This window comes from Akebia trifoliata, chromosome 4 (genome assembly GCF_017979445.1).
Source record: "Akebia trifoliata isolate Shusen 1 chromosome 4, ASM1797944v1, whole genome shotgun sequence".
NCBI classification, from domain to species: Eukaryota; Viridiplantae; Streptophyta; class Magnoliopsida; order Ranunculales; family Lardizabalaceae; genus Akebia; species Akebia trifoliata.
The window spans coordinates 41,550,802-41,570,975 of record NC_141378.1 but is presented as its reverse complement, the minus strand read 5'-3'; the positions used below and the strand labels follow the sequence as shown (position 1 = coordinate 41,570,975).

Below are 20,174 nucleotides of genomic sequence, written 5' to 3'. Positions count from 1 at the left end.
TCACTTATATGAGTATAAAAGTTTAGCTGCTTTAAACAGAGAAACAGTCCTCTCTATGAAATACTCATGAAAATCCAAATTTAAGCGTATGGCCGTAAAACACTAGCCTTTTGTCACTAATTAGTTAGATTATAATAAATGTGTATATAATTCCGATTTATTAAAAAGGATTTAAGTTCAAGGCTATAAGCTACTTGAATACCTTATAAACTTTGAATTATATATACAAGTCATAGGTTCAAATCATTAGGTGCCTATGGTGATACTTATTATGATCATTCTGACGCACATGAAGTTTGCCTCTATTAATTAATTATTTTTTGAATCAAGTAGGGGATTGTTAAGAAATAAATATACTTCATATTTATTTAGTGTTGATTCAAATAAAATTAATTTTATTAACTTTAAATAGTCAATTGAAAAGTACTTTAAAGTGAAAAAGTAACTGTTTTTTATTTGGGGCAATCCTACTGGTTGACATCTTTTCACATGGATTGATGTATGTGAAAAAAAAAATGGTTTTAGCTCTATTTTCAAATATTTTGTGAATCCCACATTGCTGTATAAAACTTTTGGAGGGATTTTTGAAACCTATAAATAAGATTTCTTTCTTCATTCTAAAGACTCCTTAAGAGCTGCTAATGACTTTTTAGCTAAATGAAAAAATTAATAATTTTTGGTTATATATACATATAATATAAAAGAAAGAAAAGAGAGAGAGAGAGAGAGAGAGAGAGAGATAAAAAAAAATGGTGGCCCTCGAACTTTGGATAGGCTCCAAACTGGCCCAAAGGGTTCCTAATGGACCCGGGGGTGCCCAATGGGTTCTTGGATCCGAATAGGTGCCTAGTGGTTCCAAAAGGAACCATTGGATTTCGGTGTAAAAGGTGCCTCCCAAAGAACACCTTCCAATGGGTTTCGTACCTATTTAGTTTTTTGTCCATTTTTGAATGGATGTGACCATTGAGATTGTTATCTACATGTAGAGATCAATTTTGTGAAGAAAACTAATCAAAAAATTTAATCTCTTTTTAACTTTTTTCGTAATTAAACTCTTTTCTGTTTTTCTACAAAAAAATGTATTCGTGTATCCGAAATTCTGTGTGATAGATTTTCTCAAAGATAGTGCATATCTTGAGGAAAGATACAATTTTGGCAAAACTGGATTTTTTTGTATCTTGCAGACAAATTCACCAACAACCCATTTGCATCTTCGATTTCAACCACAGTAGAGGCGTCTGTTGTCTATAAGACAACTTAGATTACCACGTGCCTCAAAAAAATCTTTTTCTCCCTTTTCATCTACTTTATTTCAACAATTTCTTTGTATTAATTTAATTGGTATGCATGCATACACACAATCACTTGTGTATGTATTATACATTGTTGTAAGTGCTATAACATAATTAGTTTTGTTATATTATTTTGAATCCTTCTATTTGTTTTACCCTTTTGTTTTGCGTACTCTGTGCATTTGTAGGGAGTAATAATGGCTTTCCCTCTCATGTTTATTGTTTTTTATTACTATTGTATTTTATATTGGAAATAATGTAGTTTTCTAGTTTTCTATTATTTCTATGTAAGGGCATTTATGTTCATTCACACATTGGTTAATATAAATATCCGCCAAGATCTCATTATGTGAGTTGATAATTCTCTTTTTACAATTATTCTTGGTATCAGGGCCTTAGAGGACCCATCGACCACTCCTTGGGTTCTTCCACTTCGGTTGTGGGATTTTGAAGCTTCTTTCTTTTCTTCTCCTCTCTTTTCTCCCATTTATCTTTTAGACCTTGAGATCAAACTAACCTAGCAACATCTTTGTTAGAGAGTCTCCCTTTCAGGGATTATATTTTTTTTTCTTTTTGGTTTTAGATACCCTAATCACGTGATGAAATAAAAGATGATGGTTCAATAACAAAAGACTGGTTTGCTTAGTTGCAACTAGAATTTTGTGGGACATCCTAGGGAGTGCAATATGACTGTTGGACTATTGGTTGGGCTAATTAGGACTGCGTTTGTTGTTTTTGGGTCTGGGTGTAGCCTTAAGACTTTGTTGCTGTTATTTTTTGTGTTTTGGGTCTGTGCAACAACCCTAGGATGTGTGAAAGCCTGTGTGAATCTAGTTTTGCCCTATTTTAGTGTTTTCTATGTTGTTTTTCTGCCCTACGACCTTGTTTTTGTCTTGAGATAGGGCTTCCTTGTGTTGCAGGCTTCGACAACAGGGTATGACTATTGTTGGCTGTTTTTTTGCTGTTGCGATAGTGTGTCTCTTGGCTATTGTTTTATTGATTTGCGATAGGGCTAATGATTAATAGTGTTGTTTTCAGCCCCTCTGATGATCGCACATTGGATTTAGGTTGGCAAGAGGCCTCCTTTCAAGCCAAATCTTCAGCTATGTGATTTTTCTTTTTGACTTTGAGGAAGACTTCCACTATTCTTTTTGTTTTTGAGGCTGGTGTGAATTCAAGTTTCTTGCCTCAACTTCTTCCTTATCTCCAGATTTCTAATAATTTTTTGGTTCTCGCACCCTAAGTGTATGTCGATTTAATCCTGCACGATTTTTCCCTAAAATTGTAATCCTTCTACATTTGATTATTATTGTTTAGAGTTATGACATCTCATTAGTTTTGGTCTCAGTTTGTTGAGGTAAATTTGGATGATTTTTGGGTACTGTTAATACTTGTCGTGGCCGAGGGGGTTGTAGTCATGGTTGAAAGAGTAGTCTTATTTGCAATCATTATGGGAAAACGGGCCATGAGAAGATTCGATGCTTTTCGCTTTATTTTCATTTGTTGAACTCTATCGCCACTCCTTTGTTAGGGCATTTTGCTCTCCATGCTGCCACTGTGGATTCCTCACTTGTTCCCACCACTGTCTCTCCTGACACTGTTGATTTACAACAGCTTCAAACCCAGATTGTCACTATTGTTTGTACTTAGATCCATGCTTATACTCGTTCATCTTCTATTGTGGTCTTAGTTACCATGCCTCTAGGTATACTTCTGCATTTCATGTCATACATTCTGGCCCAGCTCCCCTGACATAGGTTATTGATTCTGGTGCCTCTGATCACATGATTGGTAAGTCTAGCCATTTTACTTCATCTATTATTCCTGATACTTATAGGAAAATTTACCTTGTTGATGGGTTTTTTACACTTATACACAAGGGTACCATCCCGTTATCATCTAGTATTTCTCTTAACTCTATGGTCCATGTTCCTCTCTTATTTCTTAATCTTTTGTCTATGAGTAGTATTACCAAATCTCTAAATTACTTAATGACCTTTTTTCTTACTGACTGTACTTTACAAGACTCAATTTTGAGGAGGATTTTTGGCAAGGGGTATTAGAGGGATGGGTTATACCTGTTTGGATCTCCGCATATTGCTGCTTCAACCTCTATGCTACCCTCCTCTAAGAGTCTTACTTTTTCTTCTATGTCTTTAGATTTGTGCAATGCTCGCTTAGGACATGTTAATTTTCAACACTTATGTTCTTTATTTCTTGTTTTAAAAAATTCTTGTAGTGAGCATAAATTTCACTGCCTTGTGTGTGAGCTTTCCAAATCTACACATACTTCATATATCCTTCGCATGCATCGGTTTAATACTATGTTTGATTTAGTTCATTTTGATGTATGGGGGCCTTCCCTTGTTATTGCTTTTACTGGTCATCAGTATTATGTTACATTTATAGATAACTATTCTCGTTGTACTTGGGTCTATTTGATCTGATCTCGGTCTGAAGTGCTTCCTATTTTTGTTAACTTTTTAAAAATGATTCAGATTCAGTATAACATCATTGTTAAAGTCCTTCAGTCTGATAATAGAGGTGAGTATATTTTTTATGAGATTCGTTCTCACCTTTATGAGCATAGTATGCTCTACCAGTTGACTTGTCCCTATACTCTTGAGTAGAATGTGGTGGCGGAATGCAAGAACCGCCATCTTATGAACATTGTCTATTGCCTTTTTCGAGGAATGCATGTTCTTAAGTTATATTGGAGCATGACAGTCCTCACTGAGGCTTTTCTTGTTAACTATGCTCCAAGTTACACCTTCAGGGGAACATGTGCCTTTTCATGCTCTTCGCCCTGATAGCACCCTTTTTCCGATTACACCTAGAGTGTTTGGTTGCACTTGCTTTATTCAGACCGCACCCCTCAATGCACGAAATTAGATAACAAAGCTATTCAGTGTTTTCTTGGGCTACTCATTTATGTCCAAGGGGTATTATGATCTTGTTTCTCATCGTGTTATACACTTTATGGATGTTACTTTTTTGAAAATGTTCTTTACTTTTGTGCCACATCGTCTTTGTCGAGCTCTTTTCTTTTATAGGATCCTTTTCCTATAGTGCTACCTTCTCCAGTCTTCTCTCCATTTTTGCCAACGCTTCAGGTTTATTCCCGTTACCCTCGTCCCTTTCCAACCTTGCCAACCTCCTCCTTGGACTCAAGTATATTCCTTTCTACCCCTGCTCTTACTTACCTATTGTACTTCACAAAGGTAAGTGAGGGTGTGTTGCTGATCATCCTAGTGTCTAATTTGTTTCTTATTAAGGATTCTTTCCTTATCAGACTTATCTTGCTACCACTACTTCTATTCGAGTTCATCAATATGTATAAGAGGCTTTGCAAGATCTTCATTGGACTGGAGCCATGACTGCTGAGATGGATACTTTGCAGAAGAATCACATTTGGGAGTTTGTTCCCCTTCCCTCTAGGAGTAGACAACTGGTTGTAAATGGGTTTGCATTGTCAATTATCTGTCGGATGACACCATTGATCAAAACAAAGCATGCCTAGTTGCTAAGGGATTTATGCAGACTCTTGGAAAGGATTTTGGCGCTACATCTGCCCATGTAGCTAAACTTTCCACTGTTCACCTCCTTATTTCTCCAACTGCATAGCACTCATGGCTTCTTCACCAACTCGATGTGAAGAATGCTTCTCTGAATGGTGATCTGATTGAGGTTATCTATATAGACCACCCCCCTCCTGGATTTGTCTTCAGGGGGAGTATTCTGTGAATGTATGTTGCCTTATCAAATCTCTATATGGCTTGAAACAGTCTTAACAAGCCTGGTTTTAACATTTTTGTAAGGTTATTTTATCTATGAAGTTTTCCAGATGCCACTCAAATCATACCTTCTTTATTTGTCGAGGATTGAATGGCCGTTGCGTCATTGTTCTGATTTATGTGGATGATATTATCCTGACTAAAGATGATGCCCAATGGGTTGATAGGGTAAAGATGATATTGGGTCGTGTTTTTGAGGTTAAGGACTTGGGTCCCCTCAAGTACTTTTTGGGATAGAAGTGGTTCACTCTCGCCGTGGTATTCGCTATCTCAGCGAAAATACACATTGGATCTTCTTTAGGAAATTGGTATGCTTGGTTCTCGTCCTACTTCTTCTCCCTATGAATTAGAATCATCATTTTCATGCCAAACTGGTGATCTATTATATGATTTTTCTTTTTATCAGAGACTCGTAGGCTATTTGATTTATCTAACTAACACTAAACCAGATTTGATTTTTGCGGTTAATGTGGTCAGTCAATTCAAGCATGCTCTGTGCACTTCTCGTCTTGACGTCGTTTATCTTATTCTTCGCTACTTGAAGTCGAGTCTTGGTCTTGGGTTATTCTACTTGTCCACTGCTCAACCTCATTTATCTTGCTTTATTGACATTGATTATGTTGGTTTTATGATAGATAGGAGATCTATCTTTGGTTTTTGTACTTTTGATGGTGATAACCTGATCTCATGAAAAAGTAAGAAACAAAGTGGTTTTCTGTTTTTCTGCTGAAGCTGAGTATCGTGTTATGACCCTTGGCAAATGTGAGCTTATTTGATTTTGATCTTTGCTGACGGAGTTAGGATTACCTGGAGTTGGTTCTTCCATATTGTTTTGCGACAACAAGTTTGCTATCGTGCTTGCTTCTGACTCTATTCTTCACAAGAGAACCAAACATATAGAGGTTGATGTTCACTTTCTCAGGGAGAAAGTTCAATCTGGTGCTCTTCAGACAATATTTGTATCTTTTTCAAATCAGTTTGTCGACATGTTTACGAGTCTGTTGTTCTTTCCATTACTAACTCTCATCTTGTCAAGCTGGGCTTAGTTGATATATTATTGGAAATAATGTAGTTTCCTAGTTTTTGATTATTTCTATTTACACATTGGTTGGTATAAATATTTGTCAAGCTTTCATTATGAGACTTGACAATTCTCTTTTTACAATTCTTCTTTTTGGACCATAAGATCTTTGTTGAGACCATAAGATTTCTGTTGGTCATTATCATTTTGAAAAGCATAACTTTTGGTGGAGAACAATGGTTGGGTGGCTCAAATTTAATCAGGTCTTGTGCACGTGCCCAGTAAAATGAACACTTAGTAGATAACTATTGTATAAATAGCGTGGCGATACTTATCGTATGTGTTGCACAAAATAGGAAATTGTATTGCATTATTTCTACAACCTCTTCCTTTCACAATCTATTTTCATGCTTTCACTTCAATTGGTGAGGCCTATTTAGCTACTTTTGCTACTTTGTGATATAGTACAATATATCTTGATTTTTTTGTTGTTGTATGGTGTTTTAGAATTTATAGGCTTTGGGCTTCTTAATCGAAGCCACAATGTTTTAACTTTGCATTTTCGTTAGCTCTCTATCATTTCAACTACTGTATTGATTTCATTAGGCAAAGAAGGCGTGTAGGGTTTAGCTTGTTCTACTCAGCGTAAGAAAAATGGGAAATTGTATATTCTTTCTTCTTCTAATAAATTATGTTTGCCTGCACACAAAAAAATGGAAAATTGTAGAGGTTGGGCAATTATATCTTGGGCGCAATATGTCAGATATTATTTGCAACAAAAAATTTCGTAGAGGTGTGAAACACCTTAACATCCATGGTTGTAGACTTGGGAGAAAGGGCTCAACCTTTGTGCTGAGGAGATGAGTGCAAGTGAAACCTTCTATTTCATAGAAGAGTCGTAATTTTCTGACGCCCCCTCTAACACACTCCCCTATATGCCCCTTGAGGTGGCATGGGCTAGAACTATATATTTTTTTCTTGGGGTACACAATTGTATATGTGCACTTGTGTATCTTGAGGAAAATATCTATAGTTCTAGCACATGCCACCTCAGGGGACGTATGGGGGCGTGTGTTAGAGGGGGTGTCAGAAAATCATTATTCTTCATAGAATTCCTCATTTCCGTATTGAGGAGTCTTGACAGTAAAGTAATTTTGAATCCGTGTATCATTCTTCCCTAAAAATCATGTATATAGCAACGAAAAACAATCTCATTGTATTTTTCTTGCTGCAAAGGATATATCGATTCTTCGAAAGGGACATGAGGGTATAAGCTTTACCACATAATTCCCCCATTTTTTGTTGTGGATGAGTCTATAGCTTGCATTGCTTATTCAAAGCCTGTCAAAAAGTGGTGTATATTTCTTTTGGATCTGACTTCTACTTTATTTGTGTTGAATAACTCTATTTTATTTAGTATTTTGTGTTTTTTGTCCTTTTCATCTTTTTCACTTTTAGACTTTGTAATCCCTTTAAAGACTAATTAGGGTTTTGTAATTAATCAAGTTAGAATTCTTTCAATTCAAGTTGGTATCAGAGCCTACATCCATCGCCCCCCAACCCTTTTTACCTCCATCACCCCCCAACACCCAACCTTGTTACAACTCTAAAAACTCTTACCTTATATTTTTTTGTGTGCTCCACACCCTAATCGCACCATGCGATAGGGTCTTGTAAACCTCCTAAAGGGCTGCAATCATCGCATGCTCACTGTTTGGAGGTTGAGATCATAGCAAATCTGTTATTTGTGGGCTGTGATCACTGCATAACCACTGTTTGGAGGCTGTGATCACTGTAGACCCATTGTTTGGAAGCTGCGATCACTACAGACCCACTGTTTTGTTGTTTGAGGGGTGCGACAACAAGAAACCTGCTGTTTTGGAGGTTGCGATCACAGCAACTTGCTGTTTGAGTGTTGCGACAACAGCAAACCTGTTGTTTTGGAGGGATCACAACAACTTGCTGTTTGAGGGTTGTGACAACAACAAACCTACTGCTTGGAGGCTGTGATCATGGCAGCCTTGCTATTTGAGGATTACAATAGTCGCATGATTGTTTCTTGGTGCCCTACAATTGAGTTGATAGTTGTTTGGGTCACCTTCAATAGTGTTTGATCACCTTCCACGCCTCTTACGATCGTGTATTACCACCCTTAGGGTGTTGCGATTAGTTTCTTATTTGAACTCCCTTCAAACCAAAGCACATAAATTTTTTAATGGCCTTCGAGATGTCTTCTTTCTTGATCATCAGTAGTAGTGATGGATCGGGAGGTCTTCCTTCTCATTCGATCGAATTTTCAAGCATCCAAATTACCACCTTAAAATTAGATGGTCCTAATTACCTTCTTTGGGCCTGATTAGTTGAAATGTTTATTGTTGAAAAAAAAAAGATCGGTTATCTCACTGGGATGGACACACCACCTGCATTGATTGATACTACTTATCCTCAATGGTTTGTTAATGAGTCTATGGTCCGTTCTTGGCTGGTTACATTTATGCAACTACACGTTGCTGCTAGTTTTATGTTCTCCAAGACCGCAAAACAAATATAGGATTCTGCAAAGAGTATTTACTTTCAACGTTAAAATAATGTCCAGATTTTTAACATAGACCGTGAGATTTCTCGTTTTTCGCAAGGTGACTCTTCAGTCACCACCTATATATCATAGCTACATGCTCGATAGGAAGAGTTGACCTTTTATTCCTCATCCTCTACTTGGAAGGACTTTTTTAATGAGGCATTATATGTGTCGATTCTGGATAAGAATCGATTTTTTCAGTTTCTATTGGGCTCTGAGATGAGTTTGAGTATGCGAAAGTTCACTTATTGGGTATGAATCCCTTTTCGTTCCTATAGATTGTATATTCTTATGTTTTAGCTGATGAGAGTCTTCGTATATTGTCCTACCCTACTCTTCAGGAGACCACTCTACTATGCTTGTTAGCATACCTTCTCCATAGTCTTCCAGCAAATATCTGCCTACACGTCAACGACATAAGTGTGATTATTGTGGAAAATTGGGTCACGTGAAAGCTCGTTGTTATGCGCTTCATGGTTGTCTTAATCAGCAACGCCAACTATCTGACTGACCTTCAGCTCATTTTGTCTCTCAGTCGACTACTGATCAAGCACTCCCTTCGACTACTGATCAAGCACTCCCTTCAACTACCTCTTTCTCGGAGTCGATTTCTATGTCTTAGGCTGAACTTGACAAGTTCAGGAAATTCTTCAATTAGAGGGAAACTTTATCTCAGTCGGTTTTTACTTTTGCTCACTCAGGTACCTTTGTATCTGCTCACAGTGTTTCTACCACTTCCTCATCTTGGATCATTGATTCTGGTGCCTCAGATAACAATGATCGGTATGTTCTCTCTGTTCAAAACTTATAGTGTTTGCTCTGGTCAATGCAAGGTTCGCCTTACTGATGGTTCTTTATCTTCTATTGCTGGTCAAAGTCATTTTTCTGTTATACCTTCTTTATCCTTAAATAATACATTGCATGTTCCTTAACTTACTACTAATCTTATTTCTGTTAGTAGCATTACTAAACATTTGAATTGCAGTGTAATCTTTTATCCCTCATTGTGCCTTTTAGGATCTGGAGTCGAAGAGGACAATTGGCAATGGATGTGAAATGAATGGCTTGTATCTCTTAGACACGTTTGTTTTACCTAGCACTCATTTTGTTTCTCAGCTTAGTAGTAGTAGTCAGTCTAATAAGGTACTTGTAATGCGTTGGCATCTACGCTTAGGTCATATTTCCTTTGAATATTTGAAACACATGTTCCCTACTTTATTTAATAATATCAATTTGTTTGATTTTTTTGTGAAACTTGTCAATTAGCTAAAGATGTTCATTCTAATTATCCTATTAGTATGAATACTACTGCACTTGCTCTGTTTGACCTAATTCACTCTGATGTGTGGGGTCCTTCCCCTATCACATCCACTCTTGGTTTTAGCTATTTTGTCTTGTTCATCGATGAGCACAGTTGTACTACTTGGGTTTATCTTATGAAACATAAGAGTAAAGTATATGAGATATTCAAACAATTTCTTGTTATGGCTCATACCCAATTTGGTCGCACAGTCAAGACTTTCCGTTCTAATCATAGTACCGAATACACTTACAGTGAGGTATTGAAGATTTGTTTAGAGTCTAGCATTGAGCATCAAATGTCTAATGTTAAGACCACTAAGCAGAATGGTCGATCAGAAAGGAAAAATCGTCATATTCTAGAGTTAGCTTGTGCCCTCTGTATTGGCATAAACATACCACAATTCTATTGGGTTGATATAGTTCTTACTACGGTTTACCTTATTAATCAGACCGCCTCCCGAATTATTCAGTTTGCCACTCCCTTTTTTAAGTTCCATCCAGATCGTCCATTGTTTCCCTTTTATACGTGTGTATTTGTTTTGTTAAAATTCTTGACCACACTCGCACTAAACTTGACCCTAAGGCTATAAAATGTATTTTTTTAATTATTCCTTTACCCAGAAAGGATACCGTTGTTATCATCCTCTCTCTCGAAGGTGTTTTATTTCTCGGGATGTTTCGTTCTTTGAGCATACCTCAAATTACATTGGGTCAGTTGGCATTCAGTTTAAATCGTTTCCTTTAGATTCTCCTGATGATGACCCTTTTCCCTTGTTATTTTCTCTTCCCATGTCTGTTCCTCCTTCTCCTTTTCCTTCTTCTGTCAATTCTTCACTTTCTCAATTGCAATACTCTCGACAACTACACAATAGTACCATCACTTTTATACCAGACCAGCTTGCTTCCTCGCCTTCAGCTCCGCCTCCTACTGTTCCTTGTGATGATCATCCTATCTTCACTTGCAAGGGTAAACACACTTATACTTATCCCATTTCTAATTATGTATCTGATTTCATTCTCTCACCCTCCTATTGGAGTTTTCCTGCTTCTATTTTTGTTGTTTTTCTTCTTAATACTGTTGCAGATGTTATTGCCCATCCTGAGTGGCAAGCAGTTATGCTTGATGAATTGAATGCTCTTAAAAAAATTTAGACTTGGGAATTAGTTCATCTTTCGCTTAGGAAGAAGGCTGTGGGATGCCGATGGGTGTTCGTCATTAAGCATAACCCTGATGTTTATATTGCTCATTATAAGGCTCGTTTAGTGGCCAAAGGATATGCTCAACCTTGTGGGATTGATTACTACGAGTCATTTGCTCCTATTGCCAATATGACCACCATTCGAGTTCTTTTTTCTGTTGCTGCTACCAGAGGGTGGCCCTTTTTTCAGTTAGATGTCAAAAATGCATTTCTTAATGGTGATCTTCAGGAAGAAGTCTATATGGTCCAACCTTTTGGTTTTCTTTCTGCTACTTCTTCTGGACATGTCTGTCGTCTTTGTCGTTCTCTTTATGGAGTGAAGCAGTCTCCTCGTGCATGGTTTGGCCGCTTTATTAAGTCTATGCATCAGTTTGGTTTTCCTCAGAGTTTTGCTAATCATACCATTTTCCCGCCTCACTCCCAGGGAAAAATTGTCGTTCTAATTGTTTATGTGGATGATATTGTTCTTACTGGAGATGATTATGATGGTATTGTAGAAGTAAAATTTTATTTAGGCCGTCAATTTGAGATTAAGGACCTTGGGCATCTTTGTTATTTTTTGGGAATTGAGGTTGCGCGGTCCCATTTTAGTATCTTTATCTCTCAGTGTAAATATGTCCTTGATTTACTCTGTGACTCCGGTCAGCTTGTTTCTCATCTCATCGATACTCCTATTGAGCATAATCACAAGTTGGTTGATTCTGAGGGGGAGTGTTTGCTGGATATTGGCTAGTATCAACGTCTTGTGGGAAAATTGATCCACTTGTCTATGATTCGTCTTGACATTGCCTTTGTTGTATGTGTTGTAAGTCAGTTTATGCACTCTCCTCACACATCTCATCTTACTGTTGTCCATCGTATTCTTAGATATCTTAAGGGATATCCTGGTCGAGGTATTTTGTTTAGTAATCATGGTTATCTTCGCGTTGAGGCATGGACTAATGCAGATTATGCTAGTTCAATGATTGATAGACAATTCACTTCTAGGTATTGCACTAAAATTAATGGCAACTTGATAACTTAGTATAGTAAGAAGTAGTATGTGATTTCTCGATCAAGTGCTGAGTTAAAATACAGAGCTATGGCCCTTGGAGTGTGAGTTGTTGTAGCTCAAGACCTTATTAGTTGATTTGTGTCTCCCAATGATAGTCTCATTTTCACTATATTGTGATAATAAATCAACTATTAATATAGCAGCAAACCCAGTTCAGCATGACAGAATGAAGCATATCGAAGTTGATCGACATTTCATTAGAAAGAAGATTGTTTCTAGGCAGATTTGTACTCACTTTGTTCCTACATCCTAACAACTTGCCGATATTCTTACCAAAGTGTTAGCAAAACCGCCTTTGAAGGTATCTTGTCTGAGTTAGGCATTGTCGATATCCACTCACCAATTTGAGGGAGAGTGTTGAATAACTCTATTTTATTTAGTATTTTGTTTTTTGTCCTTTTTCGTCTTTTCCACTTATTAGACTTTGTAATCCCTTTAAAGCCAATTTAGGACTTTGTAATTAATCAAGTTAGAATTCTCTCAATTCAAGTATCTGCATTAACATGCGTTCATTCCTATAATTTAAATCTCAGATTTTGATCCTATGTTATAACCATGCATGTTTGCATTATTGAATTTGTGATACAGAGTTCTGTTTTCTTGTGAAAGGGCCTTGACATTCCAGATTGTAAGTGACAATATCAGATTCGTGTTTCTTGCCGATTTCTATAGCTTAATAAAGGTTCATTTTTATTTGCTAGTACCTGGTAATCTAATGGTTCATCAGAGCTCGCTTCTCTGTCCCTCCTTTATTTTTATTTTTCATTACTTTTATGGTTCTACAAGTCAGACTTTTCTATTTTGTAGAGGATTCCACCATCCTTTCTGAAGCAAATTTCACAAGAATCATCTGAAACAGCAATTCTAGAGGGTCCAAGTGGTAATCATTGGCATGTCAAACTAAATAAAACTCTGAATGACATATATCTACAAGATGGTTGGGAAGAGTTTTCAAGAGCTCACTCCTTGAGAGAAGGTGAATTTTTAGTCTTCAAACATTGTGGTTATATGCATTTCATAGTAAAGATCTTTGATAAAAGTGCATGTGAGCGAGAGGATGCCTTTAAGGTTAAATGTTCTCAACCCGCCAACATCCAAGGAAACAAGAGACAGAGACCATTGAAGAGTCCTCTGGAACCCAGCCACCTGTCTCACCATTTGAAGAAGCGTAAAAATGACTGCATCCTTGAACAGAAATGTCAATGCAAGGTTAGAATATGGAACCGAGTTAATTTTTACTGCAGTTCACATTAGGCAATATGATATCTGATTTCTTCTCATTAAAAAGATCTTTCCAATTTTCATTGAACAGGTTGAAGAACATATATAAGTTTTTGATCAGCCTGAAAATAAAAATATTTCTATTAGTTTATAAATTAAGACAATGTTCTTTGGAAAGGTAGAAATATTAAAAAGAATTCCGTTGAAACATCAAGAAATGATAAATCAGAGATGAAAACCCTCCCAAAAGTCATAAAATTACAATGAACAATCATATGAAATCTATAAATGAACATGATAATGTTCCGCTATAAGTTGGAGCAAGTATTCAAGAACCCGAAAGCTACAAACATTGTGGAAATGAGAATAACAATGTCTTATTAACCATACTTACACTAATTAAAGCATGGACGATTGTATATGTGAGGAAACATAAATGTGCTTAGGTGATTAAAATGCATCAAAATAAGTTGGTATATTGACATACTTAAACAATCACAATTATATTTGTGATTATATGAACGTGCTAAAGTGTGTAAAATACGTCAAACTAAGATTATATATTGATATGTAATTTATCGTAATTCATTACTACTAATGAATGAATATAATGTGTAATTTACCAGTAATTTATAATTTAAACATTATCAATGTTTTAAAATATGTATTCAAAAAAAATATTTCTTCTTAATATTATGTGGTGGAAATATTTTGGTAAACAATAAAATTCATAAGAAATATTATTTTTGAATACATATTTTTTTGAATATTATTGTTTACTAAAATATTTCCACCAAAATCTTGGATTTTTATACCTGAAATTTGATTATTTGATTGAAATTTACTATTCACTGAAATATTTTCCTAAATGAATGGTAATTTCCACAGAAATATATTAAAAAGGAAACTGCCTTTTAAATTTCGTGTTGAGCCTTGTGGTAGTGGAAATATTTCAGTATATTCCAGGGAAATGTGTCCAAATTTAATACTATGTTGATTAAGTGTAAATTATATTAAAAAGGAGGAGATGATGGAAAGAGGTGGAGAAACCTGGATGGAGAACAAACAACTACAGTGGGAAACTGAAAAGCCTCTTAGCTCTCAGCCCAACAAACAATCATAAATTAAAGCATTTGTTTCGATTTTAGAGGTTTTTTTCTTTGAAGGCTTTTTGATTATGTTGGATTGTGAAGGCAATGAGGAATCATATTTTTGAAGCCTATCTCCTGCCTTGCATTTTTTCTTCTGCCCTTGTTTCTCCTCTTTCTTTATTGGGGTTTCTTAGGATTGATTTTCTTGACTTCCTGGTTTGTATGCATTTTTTTCTTCTCTTTTCTCAATGAATAAAATAAATATAAGCATGTGAGTATTATATACATTTGTGGATATATTCTCGTCAAAATGCATTTCATAGCTCGTGCTTGTCCTTTGTAAAAGAGTGCTAGACATTGGATACCATTATTTGGTTTATAGGTTACCAAATATGACTAGAAGGACTACAATGTCATATTAAAGGCCATGGTTCTTTTGGATGACACCATGTGGACATTTCCATTTTATCTCACTTATAAATTTAGAAACCCCTTCTTAAGCATGATGGAGACGTAACTTCTTGCTCTTCCGTTTTTCCACAAAATTCTGGTAATTATTGGTTGTCTGATGCAGGAAAAAGAGGATCTCTAATACCAAAACCAAGTAGGACTGTGGAAACCAGAGGAATGAAAGCAAAGGAAACAGCATGCTCTTTTACCTCCTCCTTTCCTTATTTTGAGGTTCAAATTAAAGTGGGACCCCCATTTCATGTGGTGAGTTTTTATGTGTACCTTGTGTATTTTGGTTTATCTATCATTGCTTGTTGAGTCTTTGGGGTGAGCGTATGACATGGATCTTGTGATACAACCTTTTGTGTTATAATAACTATCAACAAGACCACTATATAGGTACAATGGTAGACATTCTGTTTTGTGTTCTACTGCAGTGGAAGGAATTAAAAAATGCTCTTAAAAAAGACTGAAAAAGGAAGCAAGGAAATAATAAATTAAAAGAACAAGCCCATTACATTTCTTATTTTTGGAGAGAAACTTCCCAAAGTAAGGCTTGAAACCATAATTAAATTAGTTGACATATTGCAATGCAAGTTTGATGTCGTGGGTTCAAGTCAGCTTACCCCAATTTTCTTTTTCCAGGGTACCAAACCTGGAACTTTAATCGGTCAATGGGAAAAAAAAAATGCTAGAATTTTCCATGTTCAAAACCTCTGAACCATAGCCATAGTGAAGATTACTCATAAAAATAAAAAGAAATACCATAGTGAAGATTAACCATGCTATAGAAGCAGATTACGATTGTGTTGCCATTGGTGCTTGTGATTTACCGGTCTGTTATAAATTGACAGGTTTACTTATTAAAAATAAATAAATAAATTGGTGGGTTTCATATGCTCAACTGCAATTTGTTTCTTTGAACCGTTCCATATAAACTATGAAGGACTACGACTGTGCCACCAATGGTGTTTGTGATTTTCATGAGTGGACCTACCATGTCTATGAATTCTTTACTTTCCATGAACTGTTATTGTAACTTCTCTTTTAATAACCAGATAGATATTGCTTATGCAGATGGTGCCGGTTTCCTTTTCAAGGTTACATCTTCCAAGTGTATCGACAGAAGTGACCCTACTAAATCAAGAAGGGAAAATATGGATGGTGAATTTTCATATTTATTCTGGAAAACACTTGTTGGATGGAGGGTGGGATTCCTTTTTCTATGCTAATAATCTAAAAAATGGAGATTATTGTGTGTTCGAGCTTGTCGATGAACTTGAAATGAAGGTTCATATTTTCCGAGTTAGTAGTCAAATGTCTCGTAACTCTATTAGGCTAAAGGAAGAAACACATGAACCTAGCATGGGAAAGGGCTGGAGGATCATGGACACTTCCTTGTGTACAGGTATGCATATATACTTGGTGAAATGGACACATAATGAACCGGTATCTCAATTATGTGTTATGTTACCTAGATAAAATCATTTTGTACTAAAATGAAAGTGACCGACACTGGCTTGATTCAACCAAAAGATTCTACCTTTGTCGACTTTCAAACCTCAAGAACAATATAGGGTTTTGAGGGACTTTGAATACAAGAGATTTTTAGGAAGAAAAAAATCAGGGATTTTTACCAAGAGGTTGAAGAAAAGTTTCTACAGGTTTTAATAGGTTAAAACATTCTTAGAGAGGTTAAAGACAACAGATTTTTGGGAAAAATCTAGGGCCTGTTTGAAGATGAAGATGTTTTGGGCATTTTATTGTTGTTTCTCTTTCAGGACCAAGGTCAAGGGGTATTTCATCCAAACATAGTCATATCTAATTTCCTTCAAAATCTAGGGGGGTACCTCATAAGTACCCTATTGTAGAGGGTCCTTGTTCTGGTGGTATGTTTTTAGTTTTTCCTTCTTAAAAAGCTTTGAAAAAATTAGAAAGGAAAAGAAGAAAAAGTGGTGCATAATTATATTATATTGGAGTGGTAATATGATAGTCCTAGATTACAGTGTCTATTGTTTTGGACATGAAGATATAATCCTCTCTAGTTTTTGACTAAGATGGATTGCACTGCTTGCTTGGGAGGTTATTTGGTGTTTGAGGGAGTTTTTAGTGTTTTGGGCTCCTCAACATCATACATTCGTATTTTGTGTTGTTTCCATTCAAAATGTGCATTTTACCTGTTTGGCATGTAAAAAGATTTAAATACTTTACCTTAAATCCTCAACTTTAGTATTTGTAACCTAAATCTGTTGACATATACCCTAAATGTTAGCTATCTAAAGTAGTTTCTTTTTAGAAAGGCATCATCTTCATCGGATAAAGGTAAAATGAGGTGTTTGGACACTCATGGCCATTCATCTTGTTCTCTTCACTTTTATACCTAGATATTTTGTCTTCTTCTCCATTTTTATCATCTTCAGTATTTTTGTATCGGAGATCAATAAGCTGTTTTAGCAATACTTTGTAGGATAGTCATTTGCTGTTTCATTTCTACATCCATTCATCCCGACAGGTGTGTGTTTCCTACTAGGTATGTACGCCCAGTCCCTTCATCTATTCTCTTTTCGATAGAGAACCAATCTGGTATGTGTTTCAGATAATAAATGTTGCACCTCATAGTGACCAAGTACCAAACCTTCACACCTCATAAGCAAAGTGCGATGATGTAATTCAATATCGAAGCGTGATGTTATACTTAAATAGTGCTGTCTTCGAAATAGTAATGTAATGGTATTTGCTACTCTATCGTTCTTATATCGTAGCATTGCTCTTTCAAGATGACATCTACCCCACTAGAGATCTTATCGTAGTGCATCTTTATTTTACAGAAGTGATACATTTTGGTACCATAGTCTTGCTTTTTTATAATAGATTCGTATGATACTAAATTTGAGTGGCACTAAAAAAAATATTTGTTGTAGCTCTGCGCTCTCTATCGTTCTAATATCATAACTTTGCATTTCGTAATAGAAGCGTATTTGCTTTCTTGGACATAATTCCATGTGCACAACGATTGTTTATAATGTAGGTGGATGAGCATGTTCAATTGTATTGTCACTTTGATGGATCATATTACTAAAGGAAATCCCTTGCTGATCATTTACGTATAGATTCCTTTACAACGTATACTTTTATATGGAAACGGTCGTTCCAATGTTTGTTTCCTATACCCCCTCTCTCTCTCTCTCTCTCTTACTTTATCTTTATGAAGAGTTTCATAATTCTTTCCCTCAATTGATACTAGATAGTTTCATAAAAAATAAAAAAAAAAATTGAAAGTAGAGAATTGGGATCTGTATTGGGTCAGTACAATATGATACATGAAGGTGGAAGGATATAGATTCAAGGAAAGTTGGAGTCGGTTCGCCAATAATCATGATCTACATGTAGGGAACATGGTTGTCTCATAATGTATGAAGGTGACATGATATTCCATGTATGGATTTTTTGATGCACCAATGGAATTCATGATTAATGATGTTAATTTTTTTTGTCAAGTATTAATGATGGTAAGTTGTATTTTATAGTTTTGACTATTTTATTTGGTTTTATTTATTTATTTTTTCTTTTGCTTATGAGAGACAGGACCTAGTGCCGTAAATCCCTATTTCATGGTGACTATTGGGAAGAAAAACCTTGCCGAGTGTCCTTACGTGGTGAGAATTACTTAACTTTCCTGTGATCTACCTAGAAATGATAAATTTTTTTATGCTACAATACAAAGTCGTAACAGTTATATATGGTGATGTCATTTTTGATCTTCAAAACACTACTCTTTTTTATATCATACAATGGGACTTCGATACTCCTCGAATAACATCATTATCAATTATGATAAATTTTTTTTTTCCAGAATGTTCCTTCAAATTTTGTAAAAGAACACCTCACTAAATTTAAAGGTTGCATGGCATCCCTTGAAAATAAATACGGAAGGATATGGCCTGTGAAAATACCGCAACGACGTCAAGCTTCTCGTGTTACATTTGGAACTGGTTGGCGTGAGTTTTCTATGGGAAACAACCTTGTACAAGGAGACGTTTGTAGATTTGAATTGATAGCAAAAGCAAAGCGAAATGGTAAATTGAAGTTTCGCTTCACACTCACTCAGGATAATTTCTCCCAAGTTTAAGATGCTTATCCTCTATGTTGTTTTCGTATAAAGTTTTTTAGATTTATTTTGGAAGAATAGGTGTATGATATGGTTTGGATATGCTGCGCGCGAACCTTCATTTTAAATGAACAATTTTGTGATTAAACCTCAGAAGAAACGAATTTAAGATGCTATATAGTAACTTTCATTAACACTATAATTGCTATGCATTTAATTTATTAATAGTAGTAAATTGCTCCTGTAATATTGTGAAAGCTACTTTTGATCTTTCGTTTACATTAAAATTGTAATGTATGTAAAGATGATCACTAATGATTTTCTCACTCGAAAATTTTCACTATGTCTGTACTTGGCTGATGTGGCAAGGGTATAGAACCGTTGATCGTTTTGTTGTGTATCCCGAAAAAAAAGATCTATGGTTCTGTGCCCTTACCACGCCAGCCGCATACACATCGAGTGAGAAAACCAGGATTCAAAGATAATATGCAGTAACAAGTAGATCCTCAGTAGCTGTAACTCCCTGCAACACTCTCCACAAATGAGTCACATTGTAACAAAATTACACCTCAGTTTTCTAATGATCATTGGCCTATTACTGTTTTTTTTTATATTAATGCTAGAGTGACCTCAGCGGGGGACATTTTGACGTGGTGGTGCACGCATGTTCATAGATGTGTTTTCTCTAAGATGTAAAATGCATCTACCGATATGTGCACACCACCACTTCAAGGTGTCCCCCATGTGTCCCCTGTAGAGGTCACTTCAGCACGACTTTTTTGTTTTAAGAACTCCCATCTAGGCCGGGATCCAAAACTTTGAAAATGGAAAATCACAAAACTAACAATTTTTAACTGTTTCATTTTACTATCTTGTTGACGTGGCACTCCATCACATGGTTTTAAAACTTGTTCGGATATCTCGTCCATGAATGAGATCAAGACATGTCAGATGAATCTTTCGATTGATTCAAGTTGTCACATTCAACAATGAGACAAAATAAACGGATTTTTGAGAAACACATTTATTTAAGACGTGGTTTTAAAACTCGTTTAGACTTGTCA

The 20,174-nt window shown here is 35.8% G+C and overlaps 1 protein-coding gene across 2 annotated transcripts in view; it reads left to right on the top strand.

Moving 5' to 3' along the window:
* The window catches only part of LOC147405024 (B3 domain-containing protein Os01g0723500-like), a 32,190-nt gene extending 12,910 nt beyond the window's left edge, over window positions 1-19,280 (top strand). The window contains exons 2-6 of one of the 2 annotated variants that reach the window (XM_086441148.1): window positions 13,048-13,216; window positions 15,127-15,266; window positions 16,065-16,410; window positions 18,588-18,658; window positions 18,856-19,280. In XM_086441148.1, coding sequence (XP_086297274.1) covers window positions 13,048-13,216; window positions 15,127-15,266; window positions 16,065-16,410; window positions 18,588-18,658; window positions 18,856-19,131 — 1,002 coding nt within the window. In that variant the 3' untranslated portion in view covers window positions 19,132-19,280. The remainder of the gene's footprint in view (window positions 1-13,047; window positions 13,217-15,126; window positions 15,267-16,064; window positions 16,411-18,587; window positions 18,659-18,855) is intronic. The other variant, XM_086441149.1, reaches the window with a different exon arrangement.
* Window positions 19,281-20,174: the final 894 nt, after the last annotated feature.